The sequence below is a fragment of the Echinops telfairi genome, unplaced genomic scaffold (assembly GCF_000313985.2).
Source record: "Echinops telfairi isolate 266 unplaced genomic scaffold, ASM31398v2 ScPeMD7_7457;HRSCAF=8495, whole genome shotgun sequence".
Classification (NCBI taxonomy): domain Eukaryota; kingdom Metazoa; phylum Chordata; class Mammalia; order Afrosoricida; family Tenrecidae; genus Echinops; species Echinops telfairi.
This window is the reverse complement of record NW_022111357.1, coordinates 34830496-34844419: the sequence shown is the minus strand read 5'-3', so window position 1 is coordinate 34844419 and position 13924 is coordinate 34830496. Positions and strand designations below refer to the sequence as shown.

Sequence of the window (13924 nt, the reverse complement as noted above, 5' to 3'; positions counted from 1 at the left end):
GAAGGCTGGGCCTCCCTTTAAGGTGATGAGATGACAGCAGGCTTCCCAGTGTGCCTGTGAGCTTTGTCCTTTCGAGTCAATGCCTCCACATGTTGGTGTCTCAGAGCCAGCCGAACCTGTTGCTGCTGGGAACTTGGTGCGCTAACATTTACCTCTCTTGCCTTTATAGCCATTTGATTCGCCTCTCCCTTTTTTGCCTAGGTTGCTTCTTTGCCTCTGTGGTTGCCGAAGTCCTTAAGCCCTGGCTCGGGCCGGGAGCTGCAGAGACTGTCTTATTTGGGAGCCTTCTTTAGCTTCTCTGTCTTTGCAGAAGATGATGTAAGTGCATTGGCTGTTAGCACCTGCTGCTCGTCCTCGGAAATGCCTTCCCAACTGGACACTGTGTTGATTTGAGTTTCTTCCTTCTCTTTCCAGGCTAAAGTGGTTGAAAAATATTTCTCAGGGCCTGCCATTACCCTGGAGAACACTCGCGTGGTTAGCCAATCACTGCAGCATTACTTGGAGTTGGGAAGGGTAGGTGTTCAGAAAGGGACTCCACAGGATGGATAAAAGCTAAGCTGTATGAGAGCCCTGCCCGTGTCTTGACTACGAACAGCCACCACAGTGCCCTGCTGCCCCATGTAGTAGCATCCTTGGAGTACATCCTGAGTGTAGCTTGCCATTGTCCTCAGGCACTGGACTTATGGGGGTGAGCAAACACTGTTCATTTGCACACACCCCTCACTGGTTTGCTTCCCCCAAGAGTAGGTGAATGTACCCTCCATCCAGAATCTTAGAAATTTCTCTAGAGAAATGATAGTCTTGGGTAATTTGTTAATTTGGATCCTGGAAAGGAAACAACAAAAGCCATTTTATTAAACTCTGCCTGCCTACCTCCTCTATGCCCACTCCGTCTTCAACCTGAGTGCATACTCTCATGCTAATGACCTTGACAAGGCTGAACCTGAGGCTTTCTGATGTTCTCCTTGTGTCAGGTCCTCCAGTAATGAGTGGAAGTGGGAGGGGAGAGAATGTGGGAAGGAAGTCAAAAAAGATTCGGGTTTAAAATAAAATGCTTCTGTTTCTTTCTTTTTGTTCTAATGACCTTCAGCAAGAGCTTTTCAAGATCCTGCATAGTATTTTGTTAAACGGTGAGACCCGTGAGGCTGCTCTCAGTTACATGGCAGCTATTGTCAATGCCAATATGAAGAAGGCACAGATGCAGGTAGGCCTGATGCCCAAGCAACTTGTATTTCTGGTTCAATTTTATTTGGTCACCTCCTGTTTATTCAGTACCTTCTAGGCATGGTCCTAGACACTGGGGGTACAGGAACACTGCTTCCAGCTTTTGTAAAGCATGTGGTCTGGTCTGGCAAGACAGAGGATAGAAGATGGACTTGTAAATAAACTGTTCATAATGCATCTATTCTTTAAAAGCGAGTAAAACACGGTCAGGGGGCTGAAAGGGACCAGTAGGAAAGATTGAGAATCATTTTTGATCAGGGAAGGTCTCGCCGAGGAGATGACATTTGATCCGAGACTGACAGGCAGTGCCATCTGCAAAGCTGAGTAAAGAATGCTTTAGACATGTGTCAGGGCCTCAGGTGGGGATGAGTGAGGCTTGGTGGAAACCCAACACTCAAGATGTGCCAACTGGCTGAAGCGTATTTTTCAAGAAAGACAGGGCCAGAGGGCCAGAGGGCTCTGATGGGAGTCCCGTCACATTGGGGTCATGTTGTAATCTAACTGTAATGGGGAGACTTTCCAGCAGCAAAGCCACAGAAACTGCTCTGCAGAGATGAACTAAAGGCAGGGAAGGAGAGGAGCCATCCCAACCAGAGTCAGTGCATTAGTTCTGGTGAGGGAGACCGATGGCCTGGACCCCTTGGCTAGAGTAAACCACATGTATCACAGCAGAATTATGTAAGATTGTCAGTGGCCCATTCGTCAAGAGCAAATGGCCAGGCATTTTTTTCTAAGGCATCTCTGAGTGGACTTGAACCTCTCACCTTTCACTTAGCATCCCAGGAATTTACCATTAGCACTGCTCGGGGATTTCTTTCCTGGAGTAGAGAAGTTTAAAAGGGCAATGTTCCTGTGTGATTAGTAAATAGTCCATGAATAGTGCAACACTTCTACTCAGTAGTTTTTTTAAAGGTGCAGAGTAGTAGTGAATAGCAGGGGCCTGCCAACAGACTGTTTTATGATTTCCAAATGCGGTTCCACCAATTACTAGCAGTGTGACCTCATATAGTAACTTCCCTTTGCCCCAGTTTTCTCCTCAGCCAAATGGCAATGTTAAAAGTACCTAATTCATGGTGTTGCTACATGGAAAGCTCTTAAATTAGTGTCTCGTTCAGAGTAAACACATAATAACTACTATTGTAATTCATATCATCAATACAAGGCTGTGAGTGACTAATGCTATAGGCTACAGAAACTGCCAGTCAAGGGTAGACTAGTTGTGATGCTCTTCAGGGGAGAGAAGGAAGAGACAGGAAGCAGCACTTAATGTGCTTCTGCGTGTTCATTTAGGACTCTTGGGCCAAATCAGTTAAGTTTTCTGAGCCTTCGTTTCCTCCGCGGTAAACTAGAAAAGCAAACAAACAATACCAAACCCACTGCCGTCTGGTCGATGCCCACTCCAGTGATCCTGTGGGACAGAATTAGGATTGTTCCATGGTGTTTCCAGGGCGGACGGTCTTTATGGACGCAGATCACAGCGTCGTTCTCCCAAGCAGGATAGCCCAGTGCTTAGTGCACTGCACCATCCGGGTGTCTCACTGTGAAGTCTCGGTACCAGGAACCCATCATGGGGTTTGGGGCTGGTTCAGTGGGAGAATGTGTAGAGAGCCACATGTGATTAACACTGCACAAACGGCAGCTGCCTTTTGATGGTGCTGGCGACGAGATGCGTGTCTGCTCATGGACCTAGAATAAGGTTCTGTTTGCGTACCTGGTCGCCTTTCATATGAAGTTGTCTCAAAAGAGTCTATTAAAACCAGTATTTGAAAAGGTTTCTTTCATACTTCACAGACAGATGATAGATTGGTATCGACAGACGGATTTATGCTGAATTTCCTTTGGGTGCTGCAGCAACTAAGCACCAAGATCAAGTTAGAGACTGTCGATCCTACGTATATATTCCACCCAAGGTGTCGGATTACGCTCCCGAATGATGAGACGCGCGTGAACGCAACAATGGAGGATGTGAATGACTGGCTGACTGAACTCTGTGAGTGAAATGGTCATTGTCATTGTCATCATTGGCTCCCGTTGAGTCAGCTTTGACCCATAGCGACCCTACGCACTACAGAATGGCACAGCACCGGGCCCGGACACCCTGCGTTGCCTGTGCAGCCACTGTGTCATCTACCACGTCGAGGGCCCTCCCCTTTCTTCCTGACCCTCTGCCACTCATGCAGGATCTCCTTCTCCAGGAATTGGTCTCCCCAGTAACACTCGATGTCTCCTACCCTCATTTGTAAGGAGCGTCTGGCTGTGCTTCTTCCCAGACAGATCTGTCCGTTTTCCTCGGCCAAACCCACAGTTCAAAGGTGTCGGTTCCTCTGCAGCCTTCTTCTTTATTGTCCGGATTTGCATCCCATGGGGCGGTTGGCGAGGCCATGGCACGGGTCAGACACGCCGCAGTCCTCACAGTGCCCTTTACCCTGCAACATTTAAAGCTCTCATAAGAAAGTATGAGACAGTGAAAAGATTTAACCCAGCTCTGAAAGAGAGAGAATTATAGAATGATTTGAGACCTGGAGCAGATCATAAAGGCATGTGCATTTTTATTATATAAATACATCTTATATAGAGTGGGACTAAATAAATAAAAGGACAGAGACAAATATGAATCATATGCTTGATAACAGCCTACCATTCAAAATATAGAACTTCTGTAAATGTGTAAGATCACGTTTTTACCAAGAACCAGTATTCTTTTGCTTGGAAAACATTATAAATAGCATGTACCCTAAAATAAAAAGACACTTGTAGAAGGAAGAACATATCCCCATAGGGATTACATACAAGGAAACCCAAGGTGCTATTCTGTCTCTGTAAGGTAACGAACAGAGTGACACCAATGTCAATCTATGAAGAAGCAGATGGTAGTTATCAATTCACATGATGGATCTAAAATGGATTCTTGTGATTCAAAACAAAATTATCCTACTGTGATTCTCAATAAGTCTACTTTTCAGACTATGTTTCCAAAGCTGGGGGTGAGGGAGACAACAAGCCAGAAGTAATCTTTGGGGATGGATGCTCTCAGCAGTCCTATGAGTCAGAATGCAAAATGAGAGACGGCAGCCTCCCCTACAATAGGACCAGAGAGGATTAACAATGCAATGCCATTTAGAGATGTAAGGTGATGTTTGTGTGGTCTTGAAAATGGGCATGGTTTTCTGTGGCGTCCGTCATGAAGACCCATCCCCCTAACACTGTTGGTGTACAGCTTGAGAAGTGTTTCAACAGATGGAACAGGACACTCCTCTTTTTAACATGACTTACAGTTATTCATTTTTTTTTAAAGTTTTCTTTAGCTCCTTGAAAATTTACATGTAGTTTTCTGTTCTGAATTAGGCTAATCCGTTTTATTTAGGATCCTGTGTTATTTGCCCTAGATGGAGATCAGCCTCCATTTTCTGAGCCGAAGTTCCCTACGGAATGTTTCTTTCTCACCCTGCACGCCCACCACCTCTCTATTCTGCCGAGCTGCCGCCGTTACATCCGCAGACTCCGGGCCATCAGGGAGCTCAATCGGTACGTACCATGAACCCGGTCCTGGGATTGCCTGAGTCCCTACATCCTCTCACGAGCATGCAGCCCTATAGTGACATTCGATTTGAATGTGGGAGTTAGGTATGTTACATTCATTGTCTGTCCCGCAAGTCCATGTTCCTCATTTAACTAGAGTCTATTATCTGATGAAGTAACCCCAACTTTGATTCTGAACCCTTGGTGATCTTTTTTATGTGTGTTTACTATACAATTCCATTAACTTTTTCCATTGGGCCAAGGAGGCACTTTAAAGGACCCGTGGGTACCAGACACACCCCGCCCTCCCTGGACTGTGAAGCAGTCGCCTCACTAACATCTAATTCCCTTTCTTGCCTGCAGTCCCGAGGCCAGATCCTAATTTCCAAGTCACTGGCCCTGTTGTTGTGTTTTCATTCTAAGTATATCCCCCATGAACCAGCACTTCACGGAACCCTGGGGTGTAGTGGGGTACACATGGGGCTGCTGACTGTAAGGTCAGTAGTTCAAGCCCCATCAAATACTCCTCATGAGAAAGGTGAAGCTTTCTGCTCCCGTGAAGATTGACAGCCTGGGAAATCTAAAGAGGCAGTTCCACCCTGTCTAGGGTTGCTCAGCATTGGAGTTGACTCACTCATAGTGAGTTTACGTTTGAGACCAGGACCCTAAAAAACAAAAAAAAAGTTGCCGAGCAGAAAGGAAACATTTTTTGACAGGCTCTGTGGAGTAACTGAGGTCATGATTACAGAGTTGATTTTGATCCATAGTAATCCTGTGAGTCAGAGCGTAACTGCCCCTGGGAGTTTCCGAAGCTGCAAATGTTGACAGGATCACAAAACTTCATTCTTCTCTCCTGGAGCACTTGATGGGGTCACACTGCTGACTGGGTGCTCGCAGCTCCACATGTCTCCTTCTATGTTACCAGGATGGTCACTTCCCGTTCCACCATCGGGCTCGGACTCGTGTAGTAATCATGAGAAAATTTGTCTCAGCCCTGTCTCCATCTCTTAACTGGCTCTTAACCCTTAACTAGGTCTTAACATCTCTTAACCTGGTAAGTTGCCACTCCCAACCTCACAAGGGATTATCTTCTGGACTATTCTCTTAGGCCAGCCACTTTTGGATGACACTGGGGAAAAAATAATGGAATCCTGAGCCCATTGCCTCAATTTGTTCCCTTTTCTTTTCCTTGTAAACCAAGATATTTGCCAGTTCGGCATTCTTCATGTGTACAGTTCAGTAACACCAATTACATCAATCATGTTGTGTAACCATCACCAGTATCCATTGCCAAATTGTTCACCAGCACAGGCAGAAACTCCTTTTGGTGCAATGGAAGGCTCTTGGAACAAGAGCAGCGTTGATAAGAATTCTAAGATGATGAGTAAGGCCTTTCATGGATCTGTAACGGTGTTCCACCACTTGTCTGTCAGTGTTTTGTGTTGTGTTGCTGTGATGCTAGATGCATTGTCTCCAGTCTTTCTTTCAAATGCCAGCAGGGGCCCGAAAGTGGACAGATTTTAACAGAGCTTCCAGACTAAGAAATGAAGCCAGAGATCACATGATAGACTTTTGCAAGGCCAGTGATTTCTTCCTAGCAAATACCTTTTCACAACAACACACATGGCAACCCTACACATGGACTTCTGCAGATGGAGTACACAGAGCCCCAGCGGACTCCGTCTGTGCGGCTGGCAGGCGAAGAACAAACAGACCTGTCTCAGAAGACGTCCTGCTGGAGTGCTCCCTAGAGGCACGGGGTGGGAGGTCGATGGACTTGTCTCACATATTTTGGACACATTATCAGGAGAGACCAGTCCCTTAAGAAGGACAGCATGCTTGGTAAAGGAGAGAGGTAGCAAACGTAGGAAGATCTTCCACAGGATGGCTTGACCCCGTGGCTGCATCAATGGCCTCAAACATCAGAACTGTATGGGGATGGCGCAGGACCGGGCAGAGTTTCCTTTTGCTGTGCACAGGACTGCTGTGAACTGGAACCGACCGAACGGCACGCACCTAGCAACAACAACATCATGGTGTTCCTGGCAGAAACATGGTAGTCAGGCAAGAAAATCCACCTCTCGACCAGATGCTCAGCGCTTGCAGACAAATTACGGCCTCCGGCCTCCAGCGTGGGAGCTGCCCGACAGCCGATGGACTCTCATGGCCCGGCATTCACATGAGGTGCATACATTCTTATTCTCTGGCTGAGTCTCAAACACATTAATCTTCCTGAGTTTCCGGCACTCAAAATGGCTAACTACTAGATCGGTGGTTCTCAACCTTCCTAATGCCTCCACCATTTAATACAGTTCCTTGTGTTGTGGTGACCCCCAGCCACAAAATTATTTTCATTGCTACTTCATCACTGTAATTTTGCTACTATTATGAATTGGGCGATCCCTGTGAAAGAGTCGTTCGACCCCCAAAGGGGTTGTGACTCACGAGTTTAGAACCGCTAATCAAGATAAATAGTTAACTTCTGTCTTGGACTCCTGAATTTGCACATCAGGCCCTTTCTCCTGGCCCGTTGGCTTCCTGGAAGAATTTCCCTTCTCCATTGTTTTTCAGAATTGCCCCTGAAGTGGGCTCTAAGACTATAGCAGCCCATTCATTACTGAAACTAGCTCAGCATGAAGAGCCACCTGTAAATGTTTCCTTCTCCAGCCAGTCAGTTGCAGGAGACGGCCCTTGAGATCATAGAAACATGGTGTGTGTGTGTGTGTGTGTGTGTGTGTGTTTCAGAAGCATGTTAAGGTAGGGTTGGCAGTGCTGTTTGGATTTTCCAGAGCTTTCTCTTGTATACGCTTTTGTTTCATGCCTGGCACAACTGACTTATCGCTTGTCTAATCAGGCAACTCCAGTTTAGAAAGAGCTTTAGAAAGGTTGCTTGTTCATCTGATACGCACTTATCGGCCTTCAGCTTCTTTCTACCAGGACCCAATAACAAACCAATCCTGCTTCTGAAACGAGTTAGTTATTTGCCAACCCAGCATGGCTCTGCTGCAAGACTCTAGGGACCTCCACCGTGAATCTTATCAAGGAAAACCACAGGCTTTTAATTAGGACAGGCATTAAAGCACCATCGGATCCCTTGGATCATAAACTCAAGCTGCTTGCACTGCTGATGGGATCTTTCTAACCTTGTGAGTTACTTGGTGCTTGCAGCACACCCAAATTCAGATCCGTTGCCTCCAGAATCCTGAATCTGGACAGGCTTGTACTTGTCTGGTGATACAATGTTCTAGGGGTAGCAAGGATTTCCTTTTGGATTGAATTCCAGACTATTCGGTCCTCAAACCCTTGAGGTGGACGTTATCTGAACATGCTTCTGATTTATTTCTCAGTCTGTTGCATGCATAGCTTTTACCCAGATATAAAGGGCATTGGCTACTTCTTACTCATCAGATTCTGTCTATCACCAAAGGCCCTCAGTGTGGATCAGGCCTTACTGCCTGTGGTAGGTTGACCTACCTGTAACCGCTGCAGAGTCAGTTCGGCACAGAGCCAGAGAGATGGCAAGATCCCAAAACATGACGGATGCTGTATTGCTGACGCTCCCGAGGGAAATCAAATTGCTTGCGGTGTTCTCTGCCCCAATTTGGAATGAGAAAAGCACACCGTCAATTCAGTATTTGCCTACCAGGTGCCAAAGCTATGTTGTTTCAAACCCAAGTGAAATGACCGCATTTGGAATAACCATACAACTTAAAGCCACTACCGATGAAGTAATGAAGTAATTTATGTTTATTATACAAAAAGAACAGTTAAGTAGGGAGGCAGTGGGGACCATCCACCCTCATACTTTCCAAGCTCATACTTACTTACGGGATCCATCATTGGGTTTTGGTTCATTGATTTGCTGTTGGCATAGTGGTTGAGCACTCGACCACTAGTCAAAGGTTTTGAACTCAGCCAGCGGTCCGACCTATGGTAGAAGCGAGGCTTAGTGATCCGTCCCTGTACCGAGAGCAGCACAGAGAGCTGTGTGGAGCAGTTGCACTCTGTCCTGGACGGCCACCATGAGTCAGAATCGGTTTGACAGTCCTGGGTTGCATCTTTACACATTTTATGGCCTTAGTGATAGGAATGAAACTGGGGATGGCTTAATAGAATTTTGCAAGAACAACACCGTAGTCATTTAAAACATCATTTTTCAACAACATAAATGGTGGTTATACATGTGGACCTTGCCAGATGTAATACACGGGATTCAAATCTATGATGTATGTGGAAAGAGATGATGGAGAAGCTCAGTAACATCAGCCAAACCAAGACCAGGGCCCACTGTGGAACAGATTATCAATTGCCCCTATGCAAGTTCAGGTTGAAGCTGAATAACATTAAAATAAGTGCAAAATATAGCCTGGAATATATTCCATCTGAATTTCGAGGGCATCTCAAGAACAGATTTGACACCTTGGAGGCTAATGGTAGAAGGCCAGATGAGTTGTGGGTTGATAACAAGAAATCATACATGAAAAAAGCAAAAAGGCATTAAAAAGATGAAAAAGAGAAGACCAAAATAGATGTCAGAAGAGCTTCTGAAGCTTAGTAGACGTGATGGAAGAAATAATGAAGTAAAAAGCTGAACAGAAAATTTCAAAGTGCAGCTTGAGAAAGCAAAGCAGCAGTTTAATGGAATGTGCAAATACCCGAGTCAGAAAATCCAAAGATAAGAACACACTCCGCATGTCTCAAGCTGAAAGAACTGAAGGAAAAAATTCAAGCCGTGAGTTGCAATATTGAAAGATACCATGTGCACAGTACTGAATGAAGCAGGAAACTTCGAAAGAAGAAGAAAAGAATACAGAGCCATCTTACCAAAAAGAATTGGCCAACATGCAACCATTTCAAGAACCATCAAAACCAGATAGTATTGACAAAGGAAGAAGACCAAATAGCTCTGAAGGCATTGGCTAAACAAACAAATAAAAAACAAGAACCGATGGAGCATTCATTGAAATGTGCCCAGCACTAGTGTCACGCTGGAAGGTAGAAGCACTTTCTTATCTTTGCCAAGAAATCTGGAAGGCAGCTATTTGTCCAGCCAACTAGAAGAAAGGTGACGTAACGGAATGCAAAAGCTGCGCAGGAAAGCAAAATTTCAACCACGCTTGCTGCAGTACATCAACAAGGAGCTACCAGAGAAGACTGGATACTGCCTGGTTGGAAATAAGGAAAGGTATGTTTCAGGATTGTATATTATTTTATCATAAATATTCAACCTATATGCCAAGCAAGTTGTGTGACAAACTGGACTATATGAAACAAGAATGCGGCACTGGGATTAGAGAGGCTCATTAACAATCTTTGATATGCAGATGACACAACCTTGCTTACTGAAAGCAAAAAGTAGTTGAAGCACTTAAAATTGGGTCAATAGACAACATCACGATGCATGGAAAAAAGATCGAAGTTGTGAAGGATTTCATTTTACTTGGATCCACAATCAACACTCCTGGAAGCAGCCGTCAGAAGACCAGGTGACATACTGCATTGCACAAATCTGCACAAGACCCATTAATGTGTTAAAGATCAGAGCTGTCACTTTGACTCAGGTGTGTCTGGCCCAAGCCTTGGTATTTATAATGGCTTCGTGTGCATATGAAAGCTGGGTAGTGAATAAGGAAGACCAAAGGTTATTTGCTGCCTTTGAATTGTAGTGTTGGCAAAGAATATTGAATATGTACCACGGACACCCAGAAAAACAAACAAATCCATCTTGGAAGAAGCACAGGCAGAATGTTCTTAGGTGAGAGGATGCTGAGACTGTCTCGCAGATTCTGGACATGTTTCTAGGAGGGGCCACTGAAAAGGACAGCGTGCTTGGTAAAGTGAGGGTCAGGGAACATGAGTAAGACACAGTGTCTTTAACAACAGGCTCAGACAGAACAGCAGTTGTGAGGATGGTATACTGAGTCACAAAGAGTCAAAACTGACTAGATGTCACCTGACAGTAACCACCTGCCATGAGGATATTTTCCTGTTATTTTTAAGATGCTTTGTCATGCCTTATTGACAACTTTCTTTTCAGGTCTACAGTCTACCCGATTTGAATTTTAGATACGGTGTGCAGTAAGAGACAATTCCATTTTGTTACATAACATCATCCAGCTGACGTGGTCCCGTTTACTGCGCCCACAGCTTTCTGCAGCAGTGACTAGCTGTGAGCCTGTATCTGAAGTCCGCTGACTGGGTCCTTGTCCGCCTTGTCTGTGCCACCCTGGCTTATTCGTGAAACTCCGTACTAGGACCCAGGAATTGGTGCTCTGACCCTGTTCTTCCAGGCTGTCTTGACCCCTCTCCGTGTGTTCTTCCATTGTGTAGGCCTTTCATTGCTTTCAGTGTGTTTTTGAAACTTTGTGTGTACAAGTTTTGCATATCTTTCGATACATTACCCCAAAGTATCTAGTTTTATGGTTGTGGCTGATGCTTGCTGCTGGCATATAGTACTTTAATTGATTTTGTTTATTGACCAAATAGTCAGCCAAGGTGAGAAGGGGTAGGAAATGTAGATTAATGGAAGCATACCACAGCAGCAACAAAAATGGAAGTGCTGAGAATGTCGACACCTCACAAGTGTGGCCACTGCCATGAACAAGTGGTGTTGTATTCATTAGGAGCTATCCCGTTGGCTCCAACTGAGCCACTCTATGTGCAACTGAGGGTCTTTCTCGTGCGCTCTCTTTTTTTGCCGACCCTCAAGTTTGCCAGGTGTGCCATCCTCTTCCAGAGACTGGGCTCCCTTGATCGTGTGTCCGAATTACTCTCGCCGTCCTTGCTTCTACAGGCTTTCTAGCTGTACTTTCTTCAAGACAAGTTTTTGTTGTCGTTGTTCCTTTGGTAGTCTATGATAATTTCCGTATTCTTCACCAACACCATCATTCAAATGCATCAGCTCTTCTCCCACCTTTCTCATTCATGTTTAGCTTTCACGTGCAGATGAGGCCATTGAAAATATCAGAAAAGCTAACAAGGAAACTGTTAGCTGTTCCTGGTGTTGGCTATCTTGGCTGCCGCTTCCACATCAAGGCACCCTGGTGGCACACCAGTGAGGTGCACCGCTGTTCCCTGAACGGTTGGTGGTTTGAACAAACCCGGTGGCCCCCGGGAGAAAGACCTGGTGATAGGGTACAGTAAAGATGGTAGCCTAGAAAACCTGGGGGGTGTTTTCCTTTGTCGCATGGGATGGCTGTGAGTCAAAGTCAATTCCACAGAGCCCAACTAGAAGAGCAGAGTGCCATCTGTGTCAGACAGCAGTGTTTTAGGAGTGACAAAAGCTGGCACACCGACCCTAGTTACCATAAAGATAGGGCGTGATTTTAAAGACGTGAATAGAAAAACGTGTCACGCAGGAGTCCTGGCGGTGAAGTGGTTATGTAGGGCTGTGGGCTGCAAGAGGGGCTTCTACTCCAAAAGCAGCGAGTCTCGGACACCCACAGGGGCCGTTCTCCCCACTCCCATGGGGGTGTCTGAGTTGACATCGACTCATTAGCAGTTAGTTTGGTTTGGAGGTAGAGTGTCAATCTCATGATCAAGATGAGTAAGATGGATCTGTGCATTTCCTTTATTGAACTGTTAGTCTTTGATTCCAGGACTGTGGAAGATTTGAAAAATAACGAAAGCCAATGGAAAGATTCCCCTCTGGCGACTAGACACCGTGAAATGCTGAAACGCTGCAAAACTCAGCTGAAGGTTTGTGTAGTTAACTGGAATAATTGTAGACCAGCCTCATAATAGTCCATTTCCCACCAGAATATGTATCTTAAGGGGATAGTTTGTTATGCTCCAGTTGGGTTTTTTTTGTTTTGTTTTGTTTTTTTCATTTCTCTTCGTTCTTCCCCCACCCTCTGGAGAATATAGTGCATCTTAAAATGTGTTGAGACATTCATGTGTCTTTATATAATTATTTAAGCCGTGGGTCAAAACAAGGAAGTGTAATGTCCTGATGCCGGTGCCAGCAGGCAGCACTGCAGCTGGGTTTTCCTCTCTCGAGTATCATTCCCTCCCCTCTCCCAACTTCCCTCCCTAACAAACACCCTTACTCATTCATTCCAGCATATCCAGCTGTGCCTTTCCATGATGTTTGAATCTAGCCAGCAGATTCATGGTCATGGGAAGGCCTTTATCCTTTGCACCCATTTCTTCATTTTAATTTAAAACGATCTGTCACACAGAACCTAACTCCACATTGGGGGAGATTTCTGGTTATGAGACATTATAGCTAAAGACAATTGCTGGCTGAGGTTGAACAATAAAGGCTGGGTGGACTCCCTTTATGCATGTGTCCTTGGTTTCAGTGATAAAAGCCGAATATGATGTAGGCATCGTACCCGATGCTCCATTCTGGTACAGGAGCCAGTTTTAGTTCCTAGTAGACTAGGCTTCTTCAGGATGCAAAGTTTCGCCCAAGACCAGCTATTAGCAATGAGGCTAGAGTGGAGATGTGTATATGTCTACCTTCTTCTCACTAACTACCTCTGAGTCCCAGCGACCCCTCCTCGCCAAGTTGGGTTCCTTCGGTGTAACAGTCGTAACTAAGCTTTTGCAGCTCTAGCTCAGTACTGGGTTTGGTACTCAGGTTTGCACAGCATGCCTTTTAATTTGTCTCAAAGGAAAATCTTGAGACACGATCAGCTCCCCGCAGCTAGAGATAGAGCCCTAAAACTTCACGTTCCCAGCTCCTGAACTCATTCCCTACCCAGTCATACAACAGTTACTTAGCTATGACTAATCTCCGGGGGTTCATACCTACTTCTGCAGAAACTGGTACGGTGCAAAGCCTGTGCTGACGCTGGCTTACTTGACGAGAGTTTCCTGAGAAGATGTCTGAATTTCTATGGCCTTCTCATTCAGCTGCTGCTCCGCATCCTGGACCCTGCCTATCCCGAGTGAGTGTGCTTGCCACTAGGCCCTGGTCTCTGGTCTTCGGGGTCAAGTTGTATGTATTGTTCTTCAGAGTTAGTAACTGAAACCAGAACTGTTCATTTATCAAGATGCATTTTTCCATGAGAGGGGAATAGAACTATGTACTCATATCTGTATGTTAAGGATTAAGGTTGCAGATGGACATTGGGCCTCAACTCAAGTGCTCCCTCAACACTAGAACACTTTGTTCTAACAATCCAGCATTCTGTGATGCTCACCTTCCTGACATGATCGCTGAAGATAAATGTGT

The 13924-nt window shown here is 45.4% G+C and overlaps 1 protein-coding gene across 2 annotated transcripts in view; it reads left to right on the top strand.

Moving 5' to 3' along the window:
• Window positions 1-13924, top strand: part of UBE4B (ubiquitination factor E4B) — a 135021-nt gene that overhangs the window by 95082 nt on the left and 26015 nt on the right. For both annotated transcript variants that reach the window (XM_045298742.1, XM_004705184.3), the window contains 7 exons: window positions 202-318; window positions 415-513; window positions 1091-1204; window positions 3016-3214; window positions 4611-4749; window positions 12342-12441; window positions 13510-13637. In XM_045298742.1, coding sequence (XP_045154677.1) covers window positions 202-318; window positions 415-513; window positions 1091-1204; window positions 3016-3214; window positions 4611-4749; window positions 12342-12441; window positions 13510-13637 — 896 coding nt within the window. The remainder of the gene's footprint in view (window positions 1-201; window positions 319-414; window positions 514-1090; window positions 1205-3015; window positions 3215-4610; window positions 4750-12341; window positions 12442-13509; window positions 13638-13924) is intronic.